The sequence below is a fragment of the Papaver somniferum genome, chromosome 2 (assembly GCF_003573695.1).
Source record: "Papaver somniferum cultivar HN1 chromosome 2, ASM357369v1, whole genome shotgun sequence".
NCBI lineage: Eukaryota > Viridiplantae > Streptophyta > Magnoliopsida > Ranunculales > Papaveraceae > Papaver > Papaver somniferum.
Genome location: NC_039359.1, coordinates 212,254 through 237,800, shown reverse-complemented (window position 1 = coordinate 237,800; position 25,547 = coordinate 212,254). Strand labels below are relative to the sequence as shown.

The 25,547-nt window shown below is 36.8% G+C and overlaps 5 protein-coding genes across 11 annotated transcripts; 2 read left to right on the top strand and 3 right to left on the bottom strand.

Annotated features, from left to right (window-relative positions):
* Positions 1 to 433: 433 nt before the first annotated feature.
* LOC113350580 lies at positions 434 to 2,230 on the bottom strand. The gene is made up of 3 exons (XM_026594726.1): positions 1,579 to 2,230; positions 1,368 to 1,489; positions 434 to 874 (listed from the first exon to the last, which is right to left on the bottom strand). Exons 1-3 carry the CDS (start codon positions 2,228 to 2,230, stop codon positions 434 to 436), a joined length of 1,215 nt encoding a protein of 404 aa, XP_026450511.1.
* A 104-nt stretch (positions 2,231 to 2,334) lies between these two features.
* On the bottom strand, positions 2,335 to 4,605 carry LOC113350579. Its single transcript, XM_026594725.1, has 4 exons — positions 4,256 to 4,605; positions 3,981 to 4,065; positions 2,852 to 3,578; positions 2,335 to 2,738 (listed from the first exon to the last, which is right to left on the bottom strand). The coding sequence occupies exons 3-4, from the start codon at positions 3,567 to 3,569 to the stop codon at positions 2,335 to 2,337; spliced, it is 1,122 nt and encodes a 373-aa protein (XP_026450510.1). The 5' UTR covers positions 3,570 to 3,578; positions 3,981 to 4,065; positions 4,256 to 4,605.
* Positions 4,424 to 7,673, top strand: LOC113350578. Its single transcript, XM_026594724.1, has 5 exons — positions 4,424 to 4,547; positions 5,705 to 5,990; positions 6,307 to 6,624; positions 6,712 to 6,747; positions 7,454 to 7,673. The coding sequence occupies exons 1-5, from the start codon at positions 4,424 to 4,426 to the stop codon at positions 7,671 to 7,673; spliced, it is 984 nt and encodes a 327-aa protein (XP_026450509.1).
* A 9,752-nt stretch (positions 7,674 to 17,425) lies between these two features.
* On the bottom strand, positions 17,426 to 18,538 carry LOC113346622 (chloroplastic import inner membrane translocase subunit HP30-2-like). Its single transcript, XM_026590086.1, has 4 exons — positions 18,397 to 18,538; positions 17,918 to 18,033; positions 17,580 to 17,709; positions 17,426 to 17,489 (listed from the first exon to the last, which is right to left on the bottom strand). Exons 2-4 carry the CDS (start codon positions 18,013 to 18,015, stop codon positions 17,439 to 17,441), a joined length of 279 nt encoding a protein of 92 aa, XP_026445871.1. The 5' UTR covers positions 18,016 to 18,033; positions 18,397 to 18,538; the 3' UTR covers positions 17,426 to 17,438.
* Positions 18,539 to 20,904: 2,366 nt separating this feature from the next.
* LOC113346620 lies at positions 20,905 to 25,015 on the top strand. Of its 7 annotated transcripts, XR_003358571.1 has the most exons (10): positions 20,905 to 21,265; positions 21,888 to 22,142; positions 22,296 to 22,794; positions 23,027 to 23,285; positions 23,369 to 23,469; positions 23,749 to 23,842; positions 23,944 to 23,995; positions 24,089 to 24,216; positions 24,383 to 24,398; positions 24,486 to 25,015. XR_003358571.1 is itself a non-coding variant. In XM_026590085.1 (4 exons), the coding sequence occupies exons 2-4, from the start codon at positions 22,077 to 22,079 to the stop codon at positions 22,825 to 22,827; spliced, it is 510 nt and encodes a 169-aa protein (XP_026445870.1). In that variant the 5' UTR covers positions 20,905 to 21,265; positions 21,888 to 22,076; the 3' UTR covers positions 22,828 to 23,020. The 7 variants fall into 7 exon arrangements, 1 of the variants encoding a protein (XP_026445870.1); XR_003358572.1 differs by having other exon boundaries at positions 23,027 to 23,469; positions 24,387 to 24,398; XR_003358570.1 differs by having other exon boundaries at positions 23,027 to 23,469.
* Positions 25,016 to 25,547: the final 532 nt, after the last annotated feature.

Genomic DNA, 25,547 nt, shown 5'->3' with positions numbered 1-25,547 from the left:
CTCCCTCCGTCCCTATTATATAGGCGGAATATTGGATTTTTCTAGTCCCACTAAATAGGCGGAATTCCAATTCCAAGAAGACTTTTGACGTACATACCCCTCATTTATATTGTATGGGAAATTGTAGTGAGAACAATGTAGTCAATATCGGATACCGGTTTGTCTCGGCTGAGGACCGGTACACTGGTACAACATTGTATCGGGGAGATCTCGGTTTCAAATATCGGGGAGATATCGGTTCTAAATTTATATCTATAATTTATATTGTTTCACACAAAATTATACAACATTAAAATGCATCAATTTTAGAAAAACAAACAAGTTCATTCAAAACATAAGAGTCGTCGTATGAAGTTCAAATTGGAAAAATGGGAGAATTCACAACTTTAAAGTTCACAATCTGGAAACATAATTAAACATGGACATTACAATTTTAATCAAAATCATTCGATTCATCATAGATATCATAATCTTCCGTAGCTCCATCATCTCCACCAAGTAGTCCATAATTAGAGTCCAACATCAAGTCATCAGTATCATATCCACTATATTCAGAGTCAGTTGGATAAGTAGATTTGCGTCGGGAGATACAAGCACTTTTACCAACAACTGGCATACCTTTTTCACCAACAATATCTTGCAAATCATCCAAAATAACATTATCTCCTTGTACAACCAAGTCATCCAAATTCTCTAAAGCCAACCATTCATCATTGTCATCACGCTCATCCAGAAAAATGGGATCATGAGCTTTCGGATCATCATTATATTCACTGATTTCTTTGTATCGACGTTCCAATTTCTTGTTGTATTGAATAAAGACGCTATCATTCAATTTTTGTTGCTTTATGCGATTTCGCTTCTTTGAATGCAACTGAAAGACGAAAGGATAATAAGTAAATGAAATGAAACACATCAAACAGATTGAATCTTGATGTTCATCATTATAAATTGAACCAAATAGAAAAGCCAAATATAAATCAAGTGTGTTGGAACATAACTTAGTATTTAGCGACCCTAAATGCAGGGAAAAGGAGAAGACAGGTTTAGATTGACTCACCACCGGTCCATCAAAGGTAGCGATGGCAGCACAGAGAACAATACCATGATCATTTTGATTTTGGGTCATAGACTGATTTGGATCATTAGCACATGACATCATATGGAACAATGAAAAATGCCCTACTCTTGCTCATATAGTGGTATACAATGTTAACACATTACACATTAACTACAACTTGGTGTGTCGCGGCACCTCAGGAAACTGAATTACAGGCATACATATGGTCTAAATACCCTTACAGGAAAATGGTAATACATGAAAAATAATCAGTGCAAGTAAGACTCAACAAGATTAGAATACTTACATTCTGAAATGTGCTCCAGTTTCGCTCACACGGGGAAGCAGAACAAGTAAGACTCAATACCCTTATTGCAAATTTTTGTAGGTTTGGGGTATCGATTCCTCCATATGTAATCCACCAATCATCTGTCATAAACACGGACAAAATAATTATACAAATGCATAGGTAACACAGATGTAATCAAACCTTCAACTTACATAACAAACAAACTTACGAGGTTGATCTTTATATCTTCTTTTTTTGCAAACCGGAGTTCCCAAGATCCCGTTAGCATCACTGTAGTCTCTCAATTCAGTTGTAGCTTTCTCAAGATCTTCTTCATTGGGAATAAGCCTTTGCATTGCTGTATGAAGTCCCCTTTTGATTTCTATGTACTTAAGATCATTATCCATTAGATGAGCAGGGACTTTGTAGAATATGGAAGGATTTAAATAATATGCAGCACAATGTAGAGCATGATTGAAGTTATTCTTCCATCTTTTATCAAAGATAGCCTTAATTACAGCCCAAGTACTATCATCTTGACTGAAATTCTCCTCGAGTTTCTCCCTTGCTATCCTCATTGCTTCATAAAAACAAGGCATTGTAGGTTTGCGCTCGATATCCACTAACCTTACAACCTTAACCAAAGGCTTTAGCACTCTACAAGAATAATCAACATCTTCCCAAAATGTACTGCTTGTGACAATTTTAAGTACATTAATTCCCATAGTTTCTTTTGCAAACCTCATTTTCAACCACTTATCATTCACAAACATTATTTGCAAATGGGTTTTATACTTTGCAAGACTTTCTAGTGTGTAGTACTGAGTTGCAAATCTAGTCTTTGTAGACCTATGTAATTCACCACCGATCATCTCCCTCATTAAGCTTAATACTTGAAAATGAGCATAAATATATGTAACGAGTCTCTTACCTAGAATGACGGCTGTCTTGATTCGTGGAAGCTTGCCACCAAGTTCTTCTAGCATCAACTGAACACAATGAGCACCACAAGGAGTCCAAAACATATTGGGTATTCAAGCATTAAATCTTTCCCTGCCTTTTTAAAATTTGAACCATTATCGGTAATGAACTGAACTATATTTTCTTCCCCAACATCGTTAATTACCTCCTTTACAAGCCCACGTATAAAATCAGCATCATTGGTTCTGTTTGACGCATCCACAGACTTCAAAAAAACTGTCCCTTTCGGACAATTCACCAAAAAGTTAATAAGATGTCGCTTTTTCCCATCTGTCCAGCCATCAGACATGATAGAACATCCAAACCTCTTCCAATGTTCCCTAAATGTATCAACAAATTTCTTCATTTCTACTAACCGGTCCTTGAAAAGATTCGTACGAATCTGATGGTAAGATGGTGGGGGCATAGCTAACAAAAAACAACATAAAAAGCAAAAGTAAACCAAATGAATATACGATAAGAAGAACAGATTAAAGCACGTATTATAGCTAAAATCAACTGAGCATATCACAACTGCTTACCTTTCCCATAGTCGCCTATTGCATATATCATTTCTTTGAAACTTGGGCAACGAACAGTGTTAAATGATACTGAATTCTCAGTCATCCAAGCTGAAATGCATTTCCATGCAGTCTTCATTAACTTCTCTTTCACAGCTGAGTCTCTTTCAAGAGTGGCCTGTTGAGTTTTTTTGTGGTCTGTCTTCATATATAAATCAATTGGACCTCTACTATTACTTTGGCTTATCCTCTTTCTCTTTGTCTGATTCTGAGAAACTAGTTGACTAGCACCCACACCAGCACTAGCACCAGCACCAGCACCACGACTGCCCATATTGCCATCAATTTCAACTTCTTGTTCTTCAACATCGGTATCAGCATCAGAGGCTTCATCTGAGTTGTTTGCACGCCGATACGCTAAATCAATGTTATCCTTATGAGCTTTTTTGGTCCTCTTTACAGAATTCACCAGACCAACTTTGTTCATAATATCAATGGACACATTTGGACATGAAGAAACATTCCCTTTAATATGTAAAAGATGCTCCTTAAGCCTAGTAATTCCACCACCACGAATTAATTTCTTACATAACAAACAAGTAATTATATTTTGATTTGCTAGGTCTTGGCGTTCACCCCATTCCCATGCTGGATCTTTAGTTTGAGTAGCCGAAGAAGAGGGCAATAAATCACAGGTAGTGTTTGCCGTATTTGAATTTGATGCATTAGAAGAATCCATAATCACAACCTACAACAGAAATAAAACAAATTAAATCCCAGGAACAGACTGATAATGTATGCAACTACATACTAATACTATCATCAACAACACAACAAATTAAACCTCAACATTTCCATCAACAACACAACAGATTAAACCTCAACATTTCCATCAACAACCAATCTTAAGGAAATCAGTAGCAATAAGTAAAACAGAAAATTCAAATCCAAATCCCTAAAACAGAAACAAACAAAACAAAAGTGCAATAAGTATGTAAATAGACCTGAACCAAGCAAGAAAGACAATATAGAAAGAATATTATCACACAACTGTAGCTTCTTTGGGATTAATATATAAGCAGTGAAAATCAGTACACAAAAATTAAAATCGTTGTAATCTGTAAAGACATGGAGCTATCTATTTTAATACCCAGTTGCTAGATGAACTGTTTTGATGTTTCTTCAGCGACTTTGCCTTTGCTGGATATGCATATAAGATGTATCTTCCCTTGGACCTAAATTGCAAAAATCTAGCATCAGTTTTGGGTACCAGACTACCAGTATTTGTTAATGATCAAAACCAAATTACATTCCAATAGTCTTCTTAAAAACCCTAAAATACACCAAAATATGAACAAAGATTGACATAATCCATTTGAAATAGTTGACATAGATTGACATAATCGATTAATGATCAAAACTAACCTCTTGTTAAGATAGAATCAACTGAATCTCGCCATTAAAATAGAGAAGAAGAACCTGCAACGAAATTTGTAAAATCAACTCTCTACCCTTTGCGTATCGATGGGATTTAGGGATTAAATCTCTTCCCTTCTCTTATAATCCCGAAAATGCCCTCAGAAATTACAGCAAATGACAAATATCGCCGATAATACGATATTATCGGTGTACTGTATTTACCGTATCGGACGGTATTATCGGCACAAAAATCGTTTTGCGATATCGGGATTTCCGTATCGCTCAGTGTCCGATACCGGTAATATCGCCGATATTTCGGCCGGTATGGACGAAATTGACTACATTGAGTGAGAATAAGACAAGGGGTAAAAACAGGAAAAAAAATGAAAATTTATGAAAACCAAACAATTTCTTAATCGAAGAGATTTCTCCTTCTCCGCCTATATAATAGGGACGGAGGGAGTATAATGCAGAGCTTGTTATGGTAATATATTTAATAAGGCCACTAATCTGTAAGAATGATGCGGTGTTTGATTATGGTCAGAGTGAGGAAAACATACCCCATAATTATCATGCGTGGATGATTTTCAGCTACCCCCTTAACAGTCCAAAATATTGTTAAAGTAACTCTTATCTTTATCACGCTTTACTTTGATTGGTGGCTAGTGGTGTTGCATATCTTTATCACGCTTTACAGCTGATTCAGTTGATGTGGTGTTTATTCTGCAAAGTAAAAATAAGGGGAAGTTAACTGTGGTGGTGATGCCCGAGTGAAAATCCTTCTTGGGCAGAAGAAAGGAGTACGACGAGAAACCAAGAACGAAAATAATTTGGAGATTATGATTATTGTGATTATTAAAAAGGAGTGAATGTGTACGATATATATGATTAGAAGAAAGGAGTACGGCCAAGGAAGCGCCAGCTTCTGACGGACCAACCATCTACTAGTAATCCTACCACCACCTGTGAGTAACTCTAAACATACATTCCCTCCTTCTCGTTTCGTTTGCTGAGAAATTTCCTAGTTTAATCTGTTGAACCCCCTTATGAATTAGTCACTGCAATGTAACTAACTGAGATTTTTTAATGCACCTGATAGAGTTCTAGGTGCTAGTTCTGCCAAAATTGGTGCAAAGAGGAAAAAAGTCTGAAAGAATTTCCGGACAACTAAAATCATTGACAGCAATTAGGGAAACTAGGGCCTCGAAACACGGAGGAAGATGGTGTCGGAAGGTGATGAAACAAGTAATCAACCAGCTACGAATTATAACTGAGACTGTGAGTAATTCTTACATAAATAACTTCTCCCCTTTGGTTGCATTTGCATACATGTTTCAATAATTGAGAAATTTCTTAGTTTCATTTGGTAAACTCCTCTATGAATTAGTTCTTAAAAGGAGTAACTATCAGTCTGTCACTGTAATGTCTAACTAATCGTTTTTTTTTTCTATCCAGCTGATAGGATTGTAGGGGATGGTTCTGCCAAAGCTGGGGCAAAGAGGAAGAAAGTCGAAAGAACGGAAAGGTCTGGAGAACTGAAATCATCAACAGGAATTAGTGAACCTGTGGTTGAATTGGAGAATCTGGACCATTATAAGACTAAGTGTATTGAATTGTCTGTGGAGCTGGAGAAGAAGGAATTGGAGCTTGAGAAGATAAAAGTGGAGAAGAAAGTTGAGCTCGAGAAGAAGGAATTGGAGCTCGAGAAAATGATAGTGGAGCTTGAGAAGAAGAAAGTTGAGTGCACTGAACTCCAGGGTCGAAACCACAAAGACTGCTGCTAGTCATGAGGATGGAAATTGAATATTCGACAATGAGATGTGAAGCGTCTCGCCTTTCTAATTTGGAGAGCCTAGTCCTGAGGAATGGAAATGAAAGTTCCATATTGAGATGTGAAGAGTTGTGTAATTCTGAAAAAATTGAGTCTCAAGTGCAGGTTTTGCAGAATGAAATTAGTGGTGAGATGCCAAAAGATAAAAACAACATGAGTGAACCTAATGCTAAATCCAGCAGTGGAGGGAACAAGGATTCTCATTTGTATGAGTTTGAAACCAAAGAAAGGTGCCGAATGTATATGACGTCGAAGAAGGGAAGGATTGGGGCTGTTTGGAAGAGAGAGCATCTCAACATGGATCATCATCTCAAAAACTGTCTGGCGAGCCAGAAGATTCTAATAATTTTGTTTATTCAAAAACTTCTCTTGATGACCCTATGGATTACAAAGACGAAATGGAATGGATATCTGAGCATGAATTGCTTTCTTCATTTGAAGAGGATCCTGAGCTCTGTATGAAAGCTGTTTGTGCTCTCTATCGACAGAAAATATCCGAGGCTGAAATATCAGCGGGGTTGTACTATCACAGTGACATACTCAGGTACATTAAGAATTCTTCACACTTTACACTTTTCCTTCATTTTCAATTCCATTATGTTTGAAACTGCGTGAAATTACTGTTTTTCAGTGACAGTGCATTGGCCTGTTCAATGCGCAAGAATTCGTAAGCTTGTTGCATTTATTTGCAGTCAATGTTCAATTGTTCAATCAACTTCATGGACCCTTTTCATATTCTGCTGCGAAATTAATAGGTTATTTGATAAACATCTCAAATAGCCATATCATATGAATGATGCAATCCCTCCGTTATTTGGGAAGTATGCTCTCACCTTGGCGGTCAGGGGGAAATGACCAGATCATACATCTACCGTTTTCTTTATTACTTGTATATCACAACGTCTGAAAACTTATCTTTATTCCTAGGAATCAAAGTATGTCGAGGGGAAATGGCAATATCATACATTTGCCCTTTTGTCATATCCCAGTAAAAATATAGCACATTCTCTCAACTGCAGACTTGTGGTTATAAATATAAATGGCATTGACACTACCTCCCTCATCAATATTAAATTTAGATATCTGCAGTGACTATGGACTTTGTATATCAATTATCAACAGAGTTGGGTGGACCAGGAAAGTTTAGTGGTCGAGTTTTTTCATGATTGTCAGATAAAAATTTGCTGCCTTCCAAGATTTCATATCTGTAGTTGTCATGTGAATGGTGAGAAAAGGGCTAGAAAGCCAGACAACAAAATGTGCATAATTAATTCGAAGTACAAAATGGAATTGAGAAGAATCAACAGTAGTATCTTTTCTTAGTTTTCCATTTTCATACACTTTTGGCCTAGATTGATATTTTCTCTTAACAGGTGGACTACTTTGGCCAAGTTTATAATGGGTGAGGACTGCAAAGGTGACGTACAGAAGTCTGTGAAAGAGTTGGAGACATTGGATCCTAAAGCGGTTAACGACTGCAAGAGGCTGGCTAGAAGATACTCGATTCATATATTTGATATCTACCAAAACGGAAAAGATCCTTTTTTCCATCCAGCTAGAACTGCCAGCCATGGAGAACAAACTGCTAAGTGATAGATTATTGCGTAAGTGGCCTTCATTTTTTGCACTAGACATTGCAATCTTAAATCTCCTTTTAACCTCCTATAATTATGTACACTAATCAAATGGAAAGCTGATTAATATACCATGTGGTACATTGATGTGTATTGAATCTGTAGTGTAGTAAGTCATATTATGCTAGCTGCACTTATAGTTGTTTTGATAGGTGTACATGGTGAAAATAACAACCCATTTTCATCTTATAACATTTCTGTAGCGTCTAGAGGATCATTTCTGCACTGAAATATGTCTAGAGGATCATTTCTGCACTGAAATATGTCAAGCAGCAACAATATGCGTTTACCCGTTTAGAGATAATGTTAGTCTGGTCTTGATCACAACTTCTCTTTTTCAAAGTTGCTTCTTGTAATTCATGCGCCTAACGTATAACATTTACTCGTTTACTGATAATGTTTGCCATTACATTAAATCTGATGAGCTTACTATCTCAGTTTCTTATCCACTCCATGATTACAACAGGTACAAAATGCGGGAAGACCGTTTTGAAGATGTTACTCTAAGTGCAGAAGGATGCAAATTGCAGTAGAAACATAACTCTCTATGGTTATCAAGACTGGAGCCAAGGTACTTTCTTAAATTAGGTTAATTAATGCTAGTTTGTCATATTTTAATATCTTACAACCATGAGACATTAGACGTTCCAGGAGCTAGAGATTTCCTTCATGAACCTATTCTTGTTCTGTGACCTTGTCATAATGTATTTGATTTTGCTGTCAGTTTTTTTAAGAAGACGATATCTGCATGTTAGATCATTAATAGACGTCGCATGGATATGTTTCATGGTTTGGATCTAGAAACTTGGTTAGCACTCACAAAAAGCATGTGTAGAACCAGTGAATGAGAACACAAAATTACCGGGAAACAAACCTAAGTAACTTTGATGCACGTCTTCTACTGGGGTATTTCCACTAGATTTTCTGCCTCGTGGTTTCTTCTTTCTAGGTATATGATGGGATGCACATACCATCACTTCAAGTTTCTTTCTTTCTCTGTTCTTTTTTTTTTATGTGCATTTATTCACTTGCTTATAATGTTGGTTCTGTATATGTTGATGCCTAATATGTTCTACTGGGTTATCATTGGTTATCACTTATTTAACCAGAAATGATATGCCTCTTTTGTAAAAAAACTCAGGTAGTGTACAAACTTCACATGCACTTTTATTCAACAAATTGACTTGAGGTGTTCCATGCCAGGTGCATATTGCTGGTGTTAGTCATTTTCGTTTAGCTGGTGTTAGAAGTGCAATTGATCCTTTCCCTTTATCATCTGAGATGGAGAACTGCTTGGAGAATGAGAGGGACCTATCTAAGGTTGGAGGTTCATGACCTAGATTGAAGCTTCTGAAACTGGATACTGGGGATGGAGGCTGAGGAGGATTGCGAAATAAATACAGATAGTCGCAATGTTGGTTCAAGAAGTAGTCTCCAGTTCTTCAGTGACTAACTGGATGATGGGGAGAAAACTAACTGGATGATGCATGCATACATACATAATATAGCTGAAGAGACTCCTTGAAATCAACAAAGAAGGGGTGTGTAAGCCTTATAAACCCTTGTGTACCTTAAAGCTGTCATTCGTCTTTGTGGTTTTATGTTCTTTGGTTATGTAACATGTAAGATTGATGTCATTTCAGAGCTGACGGAGATTACGGGGCAGCAAAGGTGATGCTTAGACCTGGTACTGGTGGTTATTGCTGGGGGTGCAGTGAGAATGGCTGGTGTTGAAAATGCTTTAGGAAAGGAAATCCGGAGTAAGAATGCTAGGGCACCAGTTGTGGCTGTTGAGAAAATGAGACAGTTGAAAGAAGTTGCTCTTGACCGTGGCATCCCCATGGAAGTGAGGGATTGTACCATCTTTGGGTCTTGTAATTTGGTTCATTTTTTTCTTTTGGCAAGTCTTCTGTTGAGATGAAAGCTAAAACAACTAGTTATACTAGAGTTGAGCATATCTGTAAAACTGAATCAGATGAGATGGAATTCAATTCATGTTTAGTTTCTCTTTTGTGATACTTATGGATTGATTTATTTGATCATTTTTTAGTATTTGAAACAGTAGGTTTTTGCAATGGTTTAGCTTGCAAAAGCTGGTCAGTAAAGTCAATTTAATGCCTGTAACAAGGACCCTGGGGGAAGCATAGAGGTGGAAAAATACCATTTTTTAATTAGATCTGAATCCGATGGTCCCGATTTTTCCTTAATATTTTACTTAGATCGACGGCTCCTGATCAACAGACAAGTTTCTGAACCTCTGAAAAAATACAGACACGTTTGCAGCTTTTATTTCGCTTTTGACGCGTTTTTGCTTTCAAAAGAAAACCCTACAAACCTTTACCAACGGCTCCTTAATGCCTATAAAAACCCCTTCATTCTGTGAACAGTCTCACAAATCTCTTTTCAAATCTCTGCTCTCTTGATTTCTAGATATCCACGCACCAAACATGTAAGTTCATTTTCTTCAATTCTTTGAGTGAATTTGAATGTCAAATTGGGCGAGTAGAGAGAAGTCTCAAAATCTTATTCATGATTTTGAGACTCTCTAAAACTCAAACATTTTACAAAAAGGTTGTTACCTTTGAGTTTCCTCTCGAATCACTTGATTATTGATTATGAGAGGAACATAAATAGATTGATTTCTTTGTTTGGATTTGAGCTTTGATTCTTTCCCTGTGTAAGAATCCATCGCCATTTTTATGTTCTCATAAACCACACAATTTGATTGATTTGTATTTTGAAATTCCTAATTAGAGTCCACCTGAATCTTCAAATTATACGGTTTCAGGGTCGGATTGTTCTGTAAGGTTATCTGATATATTGAGGTTCGAGGTGGTACTGATGATTTTGAGGACCTACCCTCAATCTGTTGGATTAGTGTTTGTTCTGTACAGTTTAGAATCATGTGTTTCTGTATTACCCATTTAAAGATTAGGGTTTTTTTTCTTCTAAAAGGAGATGAATTAGTTTCTTGTTGTTGGGTTCTTTGTTCTTAGGCTTCGTTACATTGATTTAGGGCACAAAAAAACTGTTGTTGTTTAGGACAAGATGTCTGTATCTGGTCTTGTTCTTAGTGATGGATTTCGTTTTAGGTTTTGAAATTTCCTTATTTTTTTTTGGGAGATTTGTTACTTATACCAGCTTTGTTTTGTTGTAGGTCTGGGGATTTGAATCAAGATGTTGCGGTCATCAGACTATTTCTTGGCCTCAATACCAATCGGGTGAATACTATCGAAGCCAATGCGAACAATCTAGCTAACCGGGTAATTACTGTTGAAAACAATGCGAACAATCTAGCTGTCCGGATAACTACTGTTGAAATCAATGCGAACAATCTAGCTGTCCGGGTAACTACTGTTGAAGACAATTACGCATTGTTACTGTTGATGCGTAATTGTCTTCAACAGTAATTACCCGGACAGCTAGATTGTTCGCATTGTTTTCAACAGTAGTTACCCGGACAGCTAGATTGTTCGCATTGTTTTCAACAGTAGTTACCCGGACAGCTAGATTGTTCGCATTGTCTTCAACAGTAGTTACCCGGACAGCTAGATTGTTCGCATTGTTTTCAACAGTAGTTACCCGGTCAGCTAGATTGTTCGCATTGGCTTCAATAGAAAAATGAAGACCATTTTTGTTCTTTCTTTTATATTAGGATTGATTGACATGTGAATACAGTTAAAGTAGGAAGTTTGGTATGAATACAATCTTGTTAAGTCCTTTTCTTATTTCTACCAGTTCTCATATTTCCTTAAGCTAAACATAATTCTTTCTTTCTCTTACTTTTCCCAGGAAGATAGGAAACTCATTGATCTGGTATCCAAGTCTGGACCCATTAAATGGTCTGTAGTAGCAAAATCCATTCCAGGTCGCATAGGAAAGCAATGCCGAGAAAGGTAACCTAAACGAGTAGTAATAAAATTCCACGTTCGTAAGTGATCGTTTACTACCCCCTATCAGATAATGTTTGTGTGTGGTGTCTTCGCCAATGGGCCCATGGAAACTAATTTATTTCCTGTTTTACAGATGGTACAACCATATAGATCCAAATATTAAAAAAGATGCTTAGACCTTGCAATTGTGAGGGACCATCGGGTTTATGGAAATCAATGGGCAGAAATAGCAAAGTTCTTACCCGGCAGGTACTAGTACTTGCTTTCGAAACTTGGAGGAATGTGGATTGTATATATCTGTCTATAAAAGAGTAGTTCTAATGTCAACGGAAATTCCCTCCTCCAAATATCAGTTTTAAGGTTTCACTTGCTAATGTTGATCCCAGGACCTGACAAATGATATATGCTGGTACCTACAGAACAGACATTCATGATTATATAACCAACCTCATAAGAAGTTTCTGTTGACAAAACAAAAACATACACGAAATGAACTAGGATCCATGAATTCAGTTTTCAACTTCCCACTAGATTCTGTTACTACTAAATCAAAAACGGGGCCTGAACTCAAAACAATGTATAGCTAGAATCTTCAAAATCTATCAAAACCTTCTACTTTAAACATGAAAGTAGGTTATACATACCAACAACATCTGGGAAGGTCAGATTACTCAGACTAAACCATCTGAACCACCAAGCAGCTTAGTTACACTCTCCAATCAGGAATAGGTTCAGGTTCTAATGATAAATGCTAGAACTGGTAATATATTAAATGGTAGCTAACCAGAATGCATCTTGAAGCTCTCTATTTTCAGGATTCAGATTCAAACCATTGAAAAAAGCATCTGCTCCATCAAAATTATCGAAGAGGATTCTTAAATAAAAAACCATTGAAGAAAATTAACGGACAAGGAAACGTTAACGATTGTGTACATTTAGCAGTTTGAGTGCTAAGCCTGCCCTAAAAAAATGCCTTAGGCCAGCATGGTGTTCAAAAGCAAGAATTCTTTTGTTTAAATAAAAATAGCACAGCTTGCATCACAAGGTTTCATGTTGAGAGCCTGAAAAAAAAATCACTAGATCGATCAACCCATCAATGGGAGGAAAAAAAACACACAAGACAGCTTGAAAGAAAGAGACTATTGAGACAAAAAGAAAAATGAAGGCTTGTAGCCTTAAGAGGTGATTTGGCATACTTACAGAAAGACTATACACAAGACAGCTTACATTCCTACATCATGATTTGGCATACTTACACTTCTAGCATAAATGTAAATGTTCCCTGCAATTCTCAAATGACCCAAATTGTATCGCATATGATGTTATGGATGCTTAAAAATCACTACTTAATCCTTAAGAGGTGCACTATCGACACCTTCCATCTCAAAGCTATCAATTAAAGTAAAATTCATTCAAAGGATTAACTTTGGAATGTTACCGGTTAAAAAAAAGAACATATCTGTCAAGTCTAATGTCCTAACTGACATGCAAAATGCAAAAAAAAAAAAAGAAGCTTGTGTTTACCCGAAAATGCTACTTGTCTACTGAAATTATACTCTGTTTATGTGTCAAAATTGCACTAGAATCGTTTAACTTGGGATTGTATGAAAAGGATGTTTCCTAATTGGAATTTACTTTCCATCCTTCTGAATGCAGATTGAGCAGACCAAGGAGGAGCCTAGAAATTGGAGACCTGTAAACGTTAATGAAGGCTGCTTTAAGATGTTTCTCAGGTCCATGAGGTCCCCAGGTGACCTTCAGGATAAGATTGATATACGACTGCAGGCAGATGGCATCATTCTAGGAGTGGAGTTCAAGGTGTTTGCCGAGAAAAACATCTTAATCATGTTTTCCGATAAAAACAAGGTACAGTAAAACTTGGATTATCCGTACATTTGTTTTTGGGTTATAAATATGGATCGAATATGGGCCACTAGTTCGGACCTAGTTGATCCATATTCGAATAGTCATCATCTTTACCCGTTTCCCTGCTACTGCAACTGTTTACAGTCCGAATCATATGAGATTAGATGAACTTTGAACTGATAATAATTGGAAGAATTTCATGAATAAATCGATTCATTATCTAAGAATTAATTTCATAAATTTCTAAACAGAAGCGAAAACCGGTTCGTACACGAGAGTAGAATAACAACTTTAATTGAAAAGAATAAAAACCCTAAACATAGAAACCCAAAAAACTCATTCAAATCTATAAATCCATCCCCATCTGAATCAACTTTTTCAAACATTGCTTAATTCAAGAAACTCATTCAATTTAATTTCAAATCTTGCATAATTGAATAAACTCATTGAAATCTATAAATCCATCCCCATCTGAATCAACTGTTGCAACGTATGCTTGTAAGTCTTCGGTTCTTTCTCCCAAACCTGTTTCACTTAACAGTCGACCTAATTCTACATGCGATATCTTACCATCTCCATCTTCATCAAACTTCTTGAATATTTCATCAAATCTAACTCCCGAAGTAAACTTTTCACCTTCACTACCCCAGGTAGATCGTTGACGTTGCATGTGAGTGAAGAATGGGGTGGTGGTTAAAACTTGTAAAGGTCTAGACTTACATTGACACTTGAAAATAAGCTCGGCTGGAAGTATGACTAGGATGATATCGCGAGGGAGATCAGCACGACGAGTTTTAGCTTTTACATGCAGCAAACAAAGTAGCTTACGCGCCCAACTAAATAGTCTTCATCTGCAATTAAATAAATAAAATAAGCAAACAAGATCCTGACATGACGTCCGTACCACTGACAAATATAATTAGCCTCAACGTGCTATTAATATATTATTTTCCTCACAATTTATGCTCTTCCCCCCTAACAATCCAACCCTCCCTCCTAGGCTAGCTATATATACATACATAGTTGGTCAACTGCTTGTAAAAGGGTTTGTCCCATGGATAATGGCCATGTAACAGGTAGCTGGCATATAAAATACGTGACTTGGTAGGCGTACATCTCACTCCCATGGGACCTACTTGATAGCTAGCGATGATAGTTTGTTGGGTCATGACGTCCAACGTGGTACCATAGTTAGTTGGGTTGGGTCCGGTTTCTTCTTCTCACTACGCCATGTTAGATAGGTTTTACGAAGATTATCATGGTTTGGTTCAAGACAGATTATCAAATTAACCAGGCAATGATCATTATCTGATGGATAAATCTAATTAACCAGAAGAAAGGAACGAACTCTATATATAAAAGAAGAATTAGGATGCTCAAAACCATAATCGAAATCATCTGCTGATTAATACATATATTGCTGTAGAATATTACTCAAAACAATAGCTAATTAACTAAGGAGAAGAAGATGAAAATCATACGTACTGTTGGTTTAGGTGTCGCAGGGTTCCCCTCTCTTGATATCAAATAAACAAATAATGGATTTTAGCTCTGTTGGTCTATATTTATAGAGAGTCCTGTCCCATCCATCCCAGATCAGAAACACGATTCCATGCGTGTACAAACTTCACACTACTCTATGATAATTGTGGGTCCACTTCGGAACATCCGAGTTCCTAACAACTCAGCAGTTCCATAACAACTCGGTTTTGATCATCAAATTAAGAGAGAAACTGCCGGCCCGCCGGCCAAGTCAATTTTTTTTTAGGTAGAGATATTTAGGGTATTGATTTTCATCTGATCAAATCATATCCTTCTGATCTCCTCTCTTTGTTTTCGTCTTCTAACCTTTTTCTCCTCCGATTCATTGCATTACCACGATGTTTTTGCATCATTACTGGCTGATGTTTTTCTCCTAGGGTTTTAGGGTTTAAGAGTTTCTTTTTCTGATGCCACGAACAAACAACAACTCTTTGAATCCCTCGATACCCCTGTGTTGATTCTGGGAACAGAACTGGTCTGTTTTCATGTCCCTTTAAGGGCAAAAATGGTGTCGGGGGAAAAGGATCACAAAAGGTGTCCATGTTCAGTCATCTCAAGAATCTCCATTACAACAGAGATGGGGGGATTGATAGATGTCGTGAGAGAGTGCGAAACTGCTGCAATGTTTACCAAGCCTGGGAATCCACACTACAGCGTCTAGGAAGATGGATTTGCACCCACTGCATGCACATTCATGCAGCAGGTAAGAAATGCACTCATCTGGAATCACACGAACTTGCTCCACCCCTTGCTTCAGTTTATGGCATTGCTGCTCCTGTTAGCTTTGTCGCCTTGTCTGCTGCTGTTGATGAGGTTGCTGCACCAACTCTGGGTATTGAGTTATTGAACAGTGTTTCTAGCTCAAATTCCAACCACCTCGAGTATTCCAGTTAAGTGCAGGTTGCACTTTGCGCGAGTTTTCAAAACTGTTTTGCACAGAGTAGTTTCTTTGCCGGGTGAATTGGCTTCATGGATCCAACTGCTGCTTTTCCCTGTTTGTACCCTTCATGTCGTCGATTCTTGTCAAGAGGATAAAACTAGCACGCGGAAGAAGCTTCAGATGAAGTCTGTTAACCGTGTTTTGCGTCTTTGGACCGAGCCCAATGGATGTGCTGTTTTAGTTCAGGAGGTTCTTAAACTGAATGATGAGAGGAAGAAGGCACTTAAAGAGGTGAGGAAGAAGGCTAAGAAGGAAACCCAGGATGCCACCAACTTGCATTTGTGCAGAGATAAACTAAGAAATGGACTATATGCTGCTGCAATACGGACACTTACCCCTAGTGGAGTCGCTCCCAACAATGACGCCACCTTAGCTGAACTTCGTTGCAAGCATACTCCTGCTGGTTTTCCGGTGATCCCATCCACTCCACCTTCCCAAAATGCCATGATAGCTTCGACAGAGTTGGTACTCGGCAGATTGAAGAGTTTCCCCAAAGGGACCTCGTGTGGAATGGATGGATTTCGTGCGCAACACCTTCTTGATGCTTTTAGTGGGGCTGCTGCTGTCTTATCGGAGAAATTAATCGCGTCTATTACGGATGTGGTTAACTTGTGGTTGGCAGGCTCTTCTCCGGCGGTTTTGGAGGCTTTTGTGGCTAGTGCTCCTCTCACCCCACTTGCCAAACCTGGTGGCGGTTTGCGTCCAATCACAATGGGCACAATTTGGAGAAGGCTTGTTTCTAAGTGCGCTGCTTCCTTCGTTGGCCAAGAGATGAGCTCTTATCTGGGTGACTTCCAGTTTGGAGTTGGTGCCAAATGTGGTGGAGAAGCAATCTTACATGCGGTAAATCGTGTGTTGGAAGAGAAGGGAGATCAGGATAACCTTTCCATGTTACTGGTGGACTTTTCTAATGCATTCAATCTTATTGACAGAACTGCAATGATTTCTGAGGTACGTAAAATATGTCCCTCTATATCCCGTTGGGTTGAATTCTGCTATGCTTTGCCGGCACGCTTATATTACATGGATAATGTTCTCTCTTCTGTTCAAGGAGTTCAACAAGGTGATCCTCTGGGACCGCATTTATTTTCTCTTACACTCCACCCTTTAATCTTGGACATTTCCAAACGATGTGAGATACAAATGCAGGCCTGGTATCTTGATGATGGCACGGTGATTGGTGATACTTTGATGGTTGTAAAAGCTCTTCAGATCATACAGGATGAAGGTGTTTCCAGGGGGTTGTTTCTGAATATCAGGAAGACAGAACTTTTTTTGGCCTTCTCCTGATCCAGAGCATCCACAGTGGGTGTTTTCCCGCCGAACATTAGTAGGCCAGAGAAGGGTGTTAAGTTGCTTGCAGCTCCCGTCAGTCTTGATACCCAATTTATTGCTGATATGGTTGTAAAAAGAGTGCATAAAACAGTGGAACTTATTGATGCAGTTGAGAAAATTGAAGATCCACAGTGCGAACTTCTTTTATTTAGGAATTGTGCTGGAGTTTCACGCCTATACTTTGCTCTGCGAACTTCTTCTATTAATGTTATTAGGAGTAAACATCCAAGAGTGTAGACTCAAGATTGGTACAAATAGCAGAACTGAACTCTTTCCCATATATGCTTACCTGGAAAGTAGTACCTCCAACAATTGCACCAATGACCCCTACTATCGCTGCATTGACTGCCACATCAGGACCACTCATCGGCGTCATCATCAATTTAAGCGTGACTCCAGCACCAAAACCTGCTGCCATTCTGCAAAAGCAATGCTTTCATTCACTAGGTGTCAAGATGAAGACCCGCCACATTTATAATATATCAAGGACTAGACAACGGACCAAGTTCAACAGTTAGATTGTTATCAAGCCACGGATCCCCTATGATTTTAACAGTGAGCACTATGCATCCATCCAATTGTTAGCGAAAAAACGGAATACATAGATAGAGTGGGTTAGTTAGTTACCGAGCCTGGAGATCCTCTTTTCCTCTAATTCTTTTCATAATACAAGTTATACTGGCACGAGCACCCCCCATAGCAGCAAAAAGACGGGCTTGTGACATAGGACTAGCGCTAAAAGCCTGTAAAATTGAAAGAGCATAAGCAATTGGAAAAAAAATCTACAAACTGAAGTTACACTACTGAACAGTATTGAGTCTACATTTTTAACCCAATGCCCCTAATCCGAAACAGAGATACCAATGCACATAGGAATTTAGTCGTGAATTTCGATTCAATTTTCCTTTTACACCCCTAATTGTTTTGCTAAACTGAATTTTTTAGCTGAACAAAAAAAAAAAAAAAAAAAAAAAAAAAAAAGGAGTAAACTTTTAAAGCGGGTTGATCTGAACTAAAAGTAAAACATGATACAATACATGAATTCACATAAGCAAAGTTAAAGGGCGTAAGTAGAAAACTTTCAGAGTGGATTTATCCAACTGTACCTTAAGGGCAAGTGAATGCTGTGGATAGGCATGCTTAGAGACCTCAGTTAAGACTCCGACGAAAGCACCGTAAGCAGCTCCATGGATTACAGCGAATGTAGTAAGAACAGGAAATTCAACGGGAAAAGATTGTTTGGGAACCCAATTATTTGTTGTTTTCAAAAACAAAAAACAGATGGAAAACATTTTCAGAAAATGTCCCTAAACGCGTTTTCTCCTGTTTTCTGTTTTTGAAAACTATACGAAACAGGACCTTAAAATTTTGATTTTCTTTGAAGAACACCAGCTCAAAATCGGTTTACGTTAACATTGATATCAACCGATTGTAACTTCAAAACATACATATATTTTTTAAAATTTGATTTTACCCAGAATCGGTTTATATGGACATGAAAATCAACCGATTATACACAATTGGTTTATATGGACACGAACATAAATTGATTCGGGTTAAAAAAAACTTCCTTTTGATCGGTAATTTATGTGTTGTTAAACATCATAAAAAACTAAATTTCATTCTACTACATGTATATACCCTAGTTAAGAATGAGTATGATTTTCTAGATCGTTTGAGAAGTCATACTCGTTTTCAATTCGAGTATGAAATTATACTCGTTTTCAAATTGGGTGCAAAATCATACGCATTTTCAATTCGGATATAAAAATATTTTCACTTTTACTTGAACTGAAATCGAGTATGATTTCATACTCATTTTGTAGTCCAGTATTACATGGAAGAAAAAAAAATGGTTAACCAGAATCGGTATGTGGTCTTTCACATAATCCGATTCCAGCAAAAAAAACATACAGAAAACTTGGTATTTCTCGTAACCGGTTTATATGTGAGGCACATAAAAACCGATTCTTGGTTTCTCTGCAAATCCAAAATTGGATTAAGAATCGGTTTATGTGTGCATTAACATAAACCGATTGTGGTGGATGTTCATCACATCAACCCAGAATCGGTTTATGTATGTGTACAACAAAAACCGATTCCTGGTAACATCAACTACAATCGGTTTATTATAGTGCACACATAAACCGATTCTGGGTTGACTTTTCAGAAAATTTGATGAAGAAATTTCAGAGATTCATGGTTAAATCTTTGTTGAGTTTCTCTAAAGGAACGGACTAAAGGGAGTTAACTCAATCACTCGATTTTGTTTGTCGTCGATTTTTTTTCAAAAATCAAAACATAGAGAATTGAATTGTTGCTTGTGATTAGTTTTTAGTTTTTTTTTTTTTGATGAATTGGGTTTTAATTTTTGATTGAAGATTGCTAATAGAAATGATTTAGATTTTAGAATTTGTTTTAGGAATTATTAAGAATGTATAAGGGTAATATAATATTTTAGTACACTTTAGACACCCCTTATCATTCTCTATTGGGTGGATGAAGAAATCCATAGGCCCCAATTTAGCCAGATTTTTTTGAGACTGAATGGAAAATGCATCACAAATGTGTTAAAATATGGGTTGCGGCCACGTAGCCAAGTAACCTGTTTTCGGTCTCGGATTCTAATTCTGAGAATAGGTGAACCGCCCGGAGCTTGTGCGAGAGTTGATTTTCCTTCCCTAACCATGGCAAAATATTTTCATGATGTTAATGAACAAGATATTTTTCTATTTTCATGATGTTAATGAATTTGTACGCTTCTAAATGATCATTGCATAATTGGATACAATCGGTTCAATCCAAATCACTCTTGGATTATCGTTCTCGACAATGGTATGTTACTAAATATCGAATTTTCAAGATTGATGGTTATATTCGAATATCTCGTAACAAATAATCGTAATGATTCACCGTTCTTGAAAAGATCTGCAAAATTTATTATCGAATTTAAATTTTGACAAAAAATATGTGAATTTGTACGCTTCTAAATGATCATTGCATAATTGGATACAATCGGTTCAATCCAAATCACACTTAGATTATCATTTTTGACGGTGGTAAGACAACTTATGCTAGATCCCGAATTTTCAAGATTGATTGTTGTATTCGAATATCTCGTAACAAATAACCATAATGATTCACCGTTTCTTAAAAAGATTCGCATAATTTATTATCGAACTTAAATTTTGACAAAAAGTCCATGAATTTGTATGCTTGAAAATGATTATCACATAATTCGATACAATCTCTTCACTATTTACGAAATCAAATTCAAGCTAAATCACTCTGCTCTCGCTTATCAATTTCCAGAGAGATCCACCGATTTTATTATCGACTACATTTTTGATAAATATAAATTTTTAATGTCCATTTACACGTAAAAAAATATATTATTTGACCATAACAAAAGGTCTAAGGAAATGGACCCTTCAAAAAGTGTCACATGGTATTTGGCAAACCATAGTCTCGAAATTTTCTTGTTATTTGGCATCGGCAAACCACCGTCCCATAAACCACCGACCACCCACCCACCCACCCATAGAAACGACCAACAACCCACCCGTATAAACTTTCTCACTAGTTTAGCGGATTCAAATCCATCTATCCTAACAATGAGGGTTTTTGTAAAAGAAACTTTCTATGGAAAATTCTTCGGATCAAGTTCACTCCAAAAATACCCTTTTTTTCCCACTCCCGCCTCCAAATCTACAGAAGATTTCGTTCATGATGAAAGCTTCAAAAATTCTCTCTCATTTTTTTATCTCCCGCTCAGAAGATTTTCTTTCCTGAAGATTAGTTCTCAATAATAGAAACTTATCACTCTCACAAAATTCAACAAACTGAGACTCTTTTTTCATCTCCCGCTCATAATTTTCACCAAAATTGAATTCCAAAATCCTGAAGTTTTCTTATAAAAGAGGCCTTCAACACAATGATTTTCATTATCTTTGAAAAAGAAATTCTTTTGTTAAGGTACTTTCATCAAAATCTTAGTTGGCTTTGATTTTATTTTTAGGGTCCCTGATGTTTTTTATTATGGATTTTTTTCCTCGAAAGATGTTTTGGTTTTAATCTGTCTCAATAGATTAAAACCAATTACTTAGAAAGGGGGTTTTCATCTTCTGTAATATAATCAATTGAAAAGATGTTTTGGTTTTAATCTGTCTCAATAGATTAAAACCAATTACTGAGAAATGGAGTGTTCATCTTCTAACATATAATCAATTGAAAATATGTTTTGTTTTAATTTGTCTCAATAGACTAAAACCAATTACAGAGAAAAGGAGTTTTCATCTTCTGACATATAATCAATTGGATGAAAATTTCTAATGATGGTTTAATTTTTTTTCTAGGTTTTGGTAGAGCATTAAAATCAATTGAAAGGGTTTTCTTTCTTGTTCTTCAATTCTTATTTATTCACTTGGATTAAGTTCCTTGGTTTTTGCTCGGAATAAGTTTGTTAGTTTGTGGAACTGGTGTTAGGCTTCTTTGGTTGTTTTACTTTTCTGTTAATTGAAAGGTTCATGATTGTACCATATATCATTTTTTTATGTTTTATTTGTTTTTATAGCTGTTCTTTTTTGCTGTATTGCAGATGGAAACAACTGCAATCTCTAATGGTGCACCCACAACAGTTCCTACATCTCAAACTGCTGAAATTACAACAAATGTTCCCACTGCTCCAAATATGAGGGTATAAATGGATGAAAGTGGCATACTTAAAGGTCCCAATTCACAATAATTTGCTACTCTTACTGGAGAACTTGTCCGGGAACATTGTCCGATGTCATTCCTAGATTGGAGGATAGTTCCAAGGATCTTGAAAGAGAATGTCTGGAATAAGTTGATGGTATATATTTTATACATTGTACTTTCAATCTTAGATCCCATGAGGTTTGATTTATTTCAGTTTATGTATGTGTTCTTTTGTGTTTGATTTAGGATAGGATGGCTTGATGAGTCTGGTCTTTGATTTTCTGACGTAAAGGCTTGTTTATTTCAGCAAAAGTATGAGTTTAACGTTCCAAGTCATTTGGCCAAGAAGTTTGCGATGAAAACTTTCCCCCAGAAGTTGAGGTCCTTCAAGTATGAGTTACTAAGAGGTCCTCTCAAGGGAAAAGTCACCATGGCTGAAAAAATAGATGCATGCCCTATGCATTACATCCTTGATCATTGGAAAACTTTTTTGCTACACGAGAGTGACCCTGCTGTTAAGAAAAAGCATACCAAGTGTGGATCAAATCTTAAGAATAAGAGCATTAAGCACACTCTTGGACGAATATCATATGCAAACAAATGTTATAATCTTGGAAGTACCTGCTATCACATTTTTCACCCTTTCAAATCATCACATGTTATACTTGTGTAAGACTAACATGTACATACTGCATATGCAGGCTCAAAAAGAAGGTGGGATTGATAATGTTAGGCGGGACGTCTCGTGGATGGAGGGTCATGTAGGAAAAGATGGAAAAGTACACCCTCCATCTTTCGAGGCATATGTAAGTCTATTAGGAATACTTCAAATGCTATGATTTCTCACATTTTTTCATTTTCTTTACTAGTCTGATAAATATGATATTTTACTCCTTTGTCGATACTTTGATTATGGCACTTGGTCGCTTTTTCTATGGATCTGTAGGGTACTGACAAGTTCTGTGAGTTTAGTTCTCTTCTCCATGTGTCCATGTTATGTCAGCGAGCCTAAACTTACCTTTTTAAAAAATCTTGCAGGGTCTCAAGAGGAGTCTCTGGGAGCTTCAGTTTTTCTATCAGGAGAATTCCTTCAAGGAAATCTCTCATGTACTTTGGGATGCTCTTGGCTGCTGGAGTTTTCTTTGTTATTATTTCCTTCACGATGTTCCTTCCAGTAATGGTGTTGATGCCTCAAAAATTTGCTATCTGTTTTACCCTTGGTTGTATTTTCATCATAGGATCATTTTTCGCACTTAAAGGTCCAAAGAATCAGCTTGCGCACATGTCATCGAAAAAGGTATCCTATCTAACTAAGATTATCCCACTAATGTTTTAACTTGATTTCACGTTACTGGAACTTGTATTTCTGTCTTTCTTTAGTATTCTTATGCAGAGACTTCCTTTTACCTTGGGATTCATTGGAACTATAGTTGGTACCGGTGGACCTTCACCATACTCCAGTGGATATATGATGGGACAAGGTAAAATCTTTTCTGTTTTTCCTCTTCCTGTCATGATAAAGTAATACTTTATTAAGGATTAGTCATCTCTTGGCAGAAAATTTCGGCGCTATGGTTTTTATTCTTATTCATTGACTCATCGTTGTCATTTTCTGTTGTTCATCGATTCGTTGTTATCATTCTCCATTGGTCATCTACTCGTCGTTTTTATTCTCCATTGTTCATCCACTCATCGTTGTCATTCTTTGTTGTCCATAAACTCATCGTTATCATTCTCGGTTGTCTTCTTGTCTGGCTCAGGTGGGATGTCCATTGGAATTTCAGGTGGGATGTACCCAATGCCCCCTATAATGGATAGATATGGTTTGGTTTGCCAATGGGTCATACTGCTATGGTGGGTACCTGATTGTTCACTCTTTTTTTGATTCTTATTCTCAACCTTTTCGATATATCTCTTACGTGGCAATGAATGGACTGATGCCTAGTGTTGTGTAGGTCTCAAGGCCAGGGCTATTTCAAGAGGAAAATCCACCAAGAAATTCAGCCGGTAAGCATATATGAAGTTGTTATCGTAAATGGTATTGCTTAATTTTCTGCTGTCAGAGCACGTCCTGTCTCACACTGATGTCTCCGCTATCAGTTTTCCGAAACTGTGTAGACTCGACTCGCGACAGTGGTTGGACCTATCCAAATTGAAGAAATATTAATTTCTCTTTACGAACAATTTGCAACATGAGAAAGTGCAGTACCCCTAAACCGGGATCACAGGTTTGTGCTGTTTTTTCCCCTAGTGTGCGCTATAAAGCCTCGTTGTCTTTTGTTTGTTTGAGATAAGATTTCAGAACAATAGAGAGGCAGGCTTGTGAGCTGATTATATTATCTTCTATATTTATTTGTTTACTAAACTCTTAAATCTTTGGTGTTTCCTACAAAGTCAGACAAAAATTCCAGTAAGTTCATTTTTTGGATCCTGTCTTTTCTATTATGATCTAATACTTGTCATCCGGGTCTGATATGTATAGATCCTTATCATGCAGAGCAAAAAATACCAGAAGAGAGTTGAAAATGTGGGAAATTTGACAACCTAAACTATCCATTTAGAGCCAAGTGCAATAGACAGAACTGTGGGGCTGAGAAGCCTTCTGATTCCAACAACTCCCTTGTGGCACATGCATCGGAGGAGGATGATCAGGATAGTTTATCTCCCACTTGCAGAAATAGATTTAGATGTTTTTAATTAAAAATGAAGACTAGTAAATACAAGACAAGAAGGATCTACCAACGAAAGCAATTGCAAGAATCATGCTGGCAAAAAGACAAGCAATCAGAAGATTTTAGAACGGAGTACAACAATGATATCGATTAGTACTAAAATTTTGGCCTTGTTGTGAGTTGAATCATAAAATTATTTGGTTATTATGGATCACGATGACCTGAAACTGCGCCATATCTGCAGCTGCAGGCAACCTGAAATCCTTATTTTTTAATTTGTCGGTACTGTAATTTGTAACAATCATTGTGCGTGAGTAAATTTCAACACTAGACGAAGACATTTGTCATTTCCTTACTGGCCATCTAAATTGTGATAAGGCAAGAACAACCATAACAAAACAAGCCACGTGTCATAATTTTAATGGTCACTTAAATTTTATTAAAACTGTTACAGAACATAATATGACAATTACAACCATAACAAACAAAAAATATGTGTCAAAGTTTTAGTGGTCAGTTGGATTTTATTATACGTGTTACAAATTACTTTATGACAATTACAACCATAAGAGAAAAAAACACATGTCATTCCCTTATTAGTCCTTAAGTGTCATTTATAATATCACGTGAAACCATAACAAACTTAATGTGATGGATTTTAGGTATAATATTAATTTTATATTAATTAATTTCTGTAATGGATATCAGTTGTCATATCAAAACTGTAACACAAATTATAACACCATATTTAAGACAATCATAATCGATAAGAAATATTTTAAGTGATGGATATATTATATAACAAACCCCTTAATATGGTGTAGTGGTGGTTAGTCAGAAACTAGCCGATTTAAACTTAAAAGCTTAATATTTATTTTCATGAATAC